We start from the raw sequence: 7648 nt of genomic DNA on the forward strand, positions 1-7648 counted from the left end.
GCATGGGCTATGTATTTGAAAGACATGCCAGCTTCTTGAAGCATTTACCCCATTATACAAAAAGAGACCAACTGAAGAAAAATATCTATAACTAGATATGGGTAAAGTCTTCTAATTTCTCCCAAATTTAATGGTACTTGGATTTAGAGCTGTGGTTTGGAATATATTTAGCTGTTGCAAAATAAACAAGTAGTAGTAATGTGATGGCAAAGAACCTTATAGAAATGGTTATTTTTGTTCAGGGTGTTAACAATTTTATAAATGTTACTTTATGAAAATTGAGATCATTCTTGGAAATGTTGGACATGGAAAGTGACCTTTTGTTGGTTTTGTATTGTATTTTTGTGTGTGTGTGTGATCCTATTGTTGCTATGGAGGTGATAGCCAGTCCCTGGTAATGGCTCTCTTCATTTATATGAAAATCTTGCACAATGTGGGAGTAAAGAAGCAGAGTGAAGGGGGAGGAGGAAAACCTTAGGAGGAAAAAAAATTAAAAGAGAGGGAAACAGTGGTTGCTGTCACTATTGCAAAAGCTGCAGGAGACTGGGCTCTTTCGATAGAAGAATTGGGAAAAAATGAGGAGGACTAGAGTTTAAGTGTTGCCCTGGATTATTTCCCTGTAGAATACTACTGACTTCAGTGGGATTGCATAGGATCTGAAGCAGTACACAGTTCATCCCCAGACTGGAGCCTAGAGAGAGCAGGCTTGTTTACACTTCTACACATATGGTCTCTTTTATCAGAGTAACATTCTACTGTGTATCAAACAGTGACTACCACAGAAACACAGGCAATCTCAGAGACTAGTGATAAATTATCCAAAGCTGTGTCCCTCCTCTCTGAGTACTTCTAAGGCAACCATCTAATTTCACTCTGAAGTCTGTAACAGAGTACCAGATATTTCCAGAAAACAATTTAGCTTGCCTTAATGTAGCGTCACAAATAGGTGTAATATCTCACTGTATGGAGGTGCTATCACTCAAAGGACCATTAAGCTGCTACTTGCTGGCACCTCAGTCCAGAGATGGAAAGAGAAACTGCTGAAAGTGCAGTCTATGAAATACGCTGGAAAGTATTTCATAGACTCAAAATGAAGGATGGAGCCAGCCACTTGGAAGACTTCAAAGGCAATTCCTTTATTTTACATAAATTTCCTTATTCTTTTAGAAAAAAGAAACACTATTCAGCTTTATTTTGAAGATGTGACAGGTGCATCCCCATAATTTTGTCCGAGATTCTCCCTTTTTCTTATATAGCTTTTACTCATAAGACATTTTTTATGACTATTTAGTTTCAGGACCTTCCAAGAAGTCTGCTTGAAAACAGATACTCAGATCCTCTGCACCCTCTGTTTTCTGCAAGTAGTATTTCTTCACTTGATTAGTTTTATTTTTTATAGCCATGTTGCTACAAACTGAAAGCGTCCAACAACTCTTTAGAGTGAACACCAAGGGAATTTAGTCTGTGCTACAAGTTTCCCGCTCAGTTGCGCAGTGCTCAATTAAGTTATGCTGTAATGCAGCTGACCTCAAGGCACAGCCCCAGGGGGCTGTGATAACCATTGGGAAGTCTAATTTTGGAAACAGCTTTCCGTAACAAGACAATATGGGTTGCTGGGGCTGGCTATTTGGGGAAACTGCCAGATACTCCTTTAAAGGTCTATTCCGTTACTACAGTGGGAATAATTCTAGGTGGAGAAGGGCTGGAATGACATAGGTTGGCAACAAAAGGGAAAAAACAGGAAAGAACACAAAATTAAATTTTCTTAAATATGACATTTCCACACACCATCCCATGCCAAGATTATTGGCTGGTGGCAGCAATTATGAGCATGACACCAACCATCAATCTTTGACAATTGGAAGTTGCTATAAAAACTTATTTAGGCTTAATAAAAATGTGACTGCCTGGATGAGTTGGATGCAAGGTTTCTATGTGATTGTGGGCAACACCCTTCAAGCTTTCTATAGCACTGTAGATTTTATTTAAAATAACTACTGAAAAAGATGGGATGGCCCTTTGGTTCATGTTCTGGCATGAGGCATTTAGTGTATGGATTTAATTCCTGGCACTGACATAAACTTTGTGTAATTTTGGGCAAATCACTTAAGCTGTAGCTTTTTCAGTTCCACAGTTAAGAAATGTGATCATCATTCTTCTTTTTTCCCCACTTTTAGGTTGTCTTTGCATTTAAATTGTAAACTTTTCTGAACAAAGACTCTCTCTTATTATGTGCCAATGTGGCACCTGCACAATCCTGGGACACTGCTCTTAGTCGGAATATTTGGACATATTTATGTTTGTATTATCATACAAATGTGTAATTATTTGCTGCTTACTGAGACTTGTTTAAGTTAGTGAGAGAAATTGGAAACAGAGGTGTATGAAATAAGAACTCTGCTTTCTTTCAAATCTGCCACATACTTCACATAAACATACTTTGCATTCCAGTAATTCTGTTTGTTTGTCTGTTTGGGTCTTGGGGGGTTTTTTTTGAGTGGCAAATCTTCTGGAGAAACAAAGCCCCAGTAAAGAAATGCTGCAGCCATTTAAAGTAACTTGCAATCATTTCATATGACATCAAAGACCTTTTTAGAGTGTAAATAAAGTATCCTGGAAGGGCTCTCCAAAATTTCCTTTACCTTCAGTTTGGGAGACTACCTATTCATGTTAACATCAATAAATACTTGCAAGAGAAAGAATAAGGCTGCTCTGTTCTATGAACATTGGATTAGCCACATCCTGTGAGTGAACTTCCATCCCGGGAGTGGGCATTTTCTCCTGGTAACAGAGTTGGCAAGGTGGTATTTCTGTCACCATCATAGTTATGATTAATTAGAGATCAGTTAGAAGAAGTTATACTATAGGCTGTGGGTGTTTTCTGGTTTCTGATGTCTTGATGGAATTGGCAAGCAGGGGGATGGCCAGGAAAATGCATTTTTCTCTAGGAAGTGAGTAGTTAGCAGCCCTGAGAATGGATTTCAGTGAAACTAATGACAAAAAGGTAACACTTATAAAGGAGTAAAATTTGAGATGGATAAATAGGGGTTTAAAATGTTATAACTGTCTCACATTGCCAATCTTTCCTGGGACTGCAGTGGAATGTCCCAGGAACTGGAGCAGAAGTAGCACTCACCAAGTTGCAGTCTCCTGTGCTGTGTACTCGATGCAAGGCAAAGGATCTCCTCTGTAATGAAGAGAGGAAATAACGCATGTGTCTACAGCAGGTTTCAAGTTCAGTTTCCAAGTATTATTTTATTTGCCTGCACCATTAATATTTGCTGTAATGAAGATAGAAACAGCAAAATAGTACAAAATTAACAACTGGTTTGTCTTGGTAGGCTCTGATGTGTGTGTTTTCTCCACTGTTCTAGTGTGGGGAGGAAACAGAGGGATATGGTAAGAAAGGGAGCCATGCTCTGCTTTACAGAAGAAGAAGAGGCCTTCAGGCTTACTTTTACCTCTGCTGAAGGCAGTCTAGCAACCAAAAGGCAGTGTGTGCCTGGAGGGACCATCCCTGGAGGATGTGATCAGCACAGTATCATTGCAGGGAAGCATTCATAAACTCAAAAGCAGACACTCGCCCAGACATATACTGTGTGGTTATCACTAATTTCTCTGATGGGTGTTCTTCTCTCCTCTTCCTCACTGTTGCTTCTTCAGTAGTTCTGGTCAGTTCAGTGTGTGTTTTTGTGCTGTTTTGTGCTGCACTAGCTGTGATACATGATGGCAAAATAGAAATCTCTCAAGACTTGGGAGATTTCACCAGCTCTTGGACACCATGAGGCTGATAATTCACAACCAGTTCTACCTACATATCTGATTGACTGTCAGACAGTGGTGTGATTCTGGTAAAGTTTTACATGTAAAGGCAGAAACATTTTCAACCACTCAAATGAGACCTGAGAGGTTCTTAGGTATCTAACGTACATGGCTAAAAAATTTTGTCAAACAAATAACAAAAATAGTAAATTGCTTTTCTTTGTCAAAAATATGCTCCTAAACATTGTTCCCTATAGATCCTTGAAAAAGATTAACCTCATCTCAGGAGCTAGTCCTAAAGGAACTGAAAAATTGAAATGAAAGAGTAATATTGAGAAACCATCTCTGTTAAGTCAAAATATGGCACTGAAGGAGATGTGAATGCGATCCTAAGATTTTTTATCTTAAGGTATATTTGTTGTGTTGTGGGAAAAGTCTATTTCAAATTGAGTGAAATCTTCTGCAGCTGAATTCTGTTTTCTAAAACATAGCCCCTTTGATACACTGACAAAAGATTGTCTCTAGTATTTCTTGCACACAAAGATGTTTGAAAATGCATGTGGACCACTGAAGTCTCTCTTCAGCAGCCCTGTACTTACGTTCTGTAATTAAAGGCAAGGTCAGCAAAGAATGCCCTCCGTTTCTTATACTCCAGGTCAGTATATCCCTGAGTTAAAAAATAATTCAAAGAAAGTTTTACATTAAGAGACATTTGTGAGCGTAAAGAAATTTGCCAACAGAAGCATTCAGAAAACTTAGGCCTCAAACAGGTTGGTTTCTCTGAGGCAATGAATCTTGAGCCTCATAAACAGGGCAAGCCAAAGTCTGCAATCAGTTACATCCCTGACATTTTGATGAAAATTTGGGGCTTTTGACCAGAAAGGAAAGTATCATGGCTTGGTGGGAAGGTTTTAGAGTTGTTCATAAACACTACATCACAAACCATTACACTTACAGTCAAGTTTAAATGCAAATCACATTAAAAATTTAATTGAAATAGGGTTGGCACTTCCCCTGGGGAAGAGTTGAATCTCTGAATCATTTTTCTTTCCTGCGCTAAGCATGAAAGTTGCAATATAGGTCTGTGATGGATATCATGGTACTGAGCCTAGTACCACCTCACCAAAGTACATTGCACCTGTACAATACCCAGTGTTTTGGGTGAAGAAGGGGTTTCTTCATTTCTAATGACTGGAAATCATTAGAGCTGCCACTGAATCTGTAGAAAGTACAGGCTTTCAGATTAATCCCCCTTTGCCCATTTATTACCATGTTATGATAAAGACAGATTCAGTGGTATCTATTTAAAGAGCCAGCTTACTTATTAAATACCAAAGTTTTCTTTTTGCCTTCTCAGTGTTTACTACAAGTTGAGCTTCAGGCTGGCTTCTCCAGCTATTAAATATAAATAGAGTTGTGGAATCAAGTTCCTTTGAATTTTACATCATACATAATAGGAATAAAATCTGAAATCTGGCACTGTATTATTAAAATAACTCATAAAGCAGCGTTGATCTGCATCACTGTACAAATATTTATTATTCTAAAATATTCAGAATTTACTGGAACCCCTTTGCATATTAAAAGCCAAATTTCTCCCTTAGGTTTATTCACATAATTTTCAGTGTAGCAATAATACCAATAATACTGCAGTTAATGAGTATTGTGTGCATGAATCTGAGGAAAGAACTGGATCCTGAGAGCATGTTTATTTTTGTCATGTGATGTGGATAACATGTTCATTCACATGACACCCTTGCTTGTCAGTAGTTGTAACAAGTCCATTCAAAACACGTGGAAAAGCCACCAGACCAGACTACTGCTGATGCTGTGACCTCAGCTTTGTCCCTGCTGTTCCCAGGGCTCTGGACCCACCCTCTGAGCAGCAGGAGCCTCCCTGGGGAACCACTAAAGCAAGTGTCAGGGTTCCCCAGACTGGTGTCACAGCGTCATTGATTTGCTTTTTTGGCCGTTAAAGAGACAGTAAGGAACCAAGTGAAGCTGTTGAGGTGGCAGCCAAAATTGCCTATTTGGTAGTAAATGTGTGTGCAAAATCTCTGCTGAGCCACCTGTACATCAGCATATTTAGTACTTTCCTCCAACCTGTCTATTTTTGAGCCACACTTAGCAGCATAGTAAATGAGCCCACATCATGCTCCTTCCTGCTCCAGATAAATGATTTGCAGTGTCTGAGCTAACTTGTTTCAAGCTAGTTTAGGTTTTTCTGCATTGCACTTTATTCTGCAGATTTATCCCCACACAGTACTTGGGTAACTTCACCATTGGTGCTTTCTCTCATCCTCTTCAGTGTTCATAACTCCTAGTTGGCAACGTAGGAGGGGAACTTAGTTCAATCCAAAGAATTTCCAATGTGCATTCATTTATCTCCTGAGAAACAGCCACAGAGCTGGCTCAGGAAAATCACAAATACTTGGATGGTTTCTATCGGAAAGCTGTGAGTAGGAATGAAAGACACCCTGGTTAAGGAGGATATGAAGCTCTCCTAAAGCATTATGGTTTAATTATTAATTCTCAAAAATAGGAGATAAGGTTGGAAAGGCTTTTTGTACCACACAGAACTGTATTTGGCTAATGACATTAACATTGTGTAGGTCAATAAAAGGGTCTAAATAGAATTCAGACATTTAGAAAAGGGCATGACAAAATCTTGTAGATTCTGTTGATATCCATTCAAATTTTCCTTGTATTTTTTCAGTGCAAAGTCTGTGCTTTTTTTCCTTTTCATGCATCAATTCTATGTGTTGTTTGGCAGAACATTTCACAACAATTCTATGATCTATCTTGACAATCAGCAAATGGTCCTTTGGAGTCCCTTATTTGTCTGTACCTAATTCATATCTTATCTGTACTAAAATTGGAAATCTTTTATGAGAAACAAGTGTTTGGTTGTTTGTTCCCAGTACTTTGCCTTACTATGATCATCACTAGAGCAGGACCCCATATTGCATTTTTCCTCTTCCTTCTCTTAGACTTTCTGCTTATGGCAAGGCTAAAAGAACACACACAAAACTGTTACAAGTAAAGCCCTTTTTGTGGCCCACTCATAACCAAGACCTACTGCCTGGATCCAAGGGAAAGCCAATCACAAACATTCTTACAATATTTTGCAGAGAAATATCAATAAATACAGCCAAATTCCTGGCTCCAAAGACCTTGTTAAAAGTCAGATGTAAATTGGGATTATCATCCTATGCTTCCTATTTAAACTTTAGATGCTCATCTCAACTGAAATCACGAGACATTCTGAGCTTCTTCAGTCACATTTAAATCTCAGTTCAGGTATTATATCCATTAATCTGTGCTGCCATGTATTTATCTTATTTTCTGTTTAGGTTATTTTTGAAAGTTTAAGCGTTATACTCCCCTCTGTGAGGTCTGAGGATCTGGTATTTATTAATGAGTAGCTCTTTACCACTTGTCCTTATTAACACTCTCTGTACATCTGCACTTGAATGAGGTTCCTGTCATATGCAAAATTAAAAATGCAGATATGGAATATCTGAAAGGTCAAAACATAGAAAACACAAAAAGCAGAAGGCTGGGGAACTAGATCGTTATGTTGACCAGCTAGTACAAAGTGGAGGTACTTCAAACATATCAGGGGTGAAATAAACAATAGGTTTCTTTAAACAAGGAAATGTAAACTCATGCTAAAGAATATGTTGAATAGAAATTACTTCAGCATCTGTCTGATGTTAATCGTATGTACCTTGATGAATCAGGACCTATAAGCTTTTTTCGTTATTAAGTTATTCGTTCTATACCCCCTCATTCCATTGAAGATCAGCCTTTATGTAATCTTTCACTTTTATGTCCTTTTATGAGTATTTCTTTACTCCTGAAATTTTTCTTACAAAAATTTCCC

The 7648-nt window shown here is 38.3% G+C and overlaps 1 protein-coding gene across 1 annotated transcript in view; it reads right to left on the reverse strand.

Annotated features, from left to right (window-relative positions):
* Window positions 1-7648, reverse strand: part of LOC104523802 (tyrosine 3-monooxygenase) — a 31449-nt gene that overhangs the window by 19124 nt on the left and 4677 nt on the right. The window contains exons 4-5 of the mRNA XM_010166496.1: window positions 4362-4429; window positions 3137-3187 (exon numbers count right to left, since the gene is read on the reverse strand). Of these exons, the coding sequence (XP_010164798.1) occupies window positions 3137-3187; window positions 4362-4429 (119 nt within the window). The remainder of the gene's footprint in view (window positions 1-3136; window positions 3188-4361; window positions 4430-7648) is intronic.

Source organism: Antrostomus carolinensis, unplaced genomic scaffold (genome assembly GCF_000700745.2).
Source record: "Antrostomus carolinensis isolate BGI_N321 unplaced genomic scaffold, ASM70074v2 scaffold31944, whole genome shotgun sequence".
NCBI classification, from domain to species: Eukaryota; Metazoa; Chordata; class Aves; order Caprimulgiformes; family Caprimulgidae; genus Antrostomus; species Antrostomus carolinensis.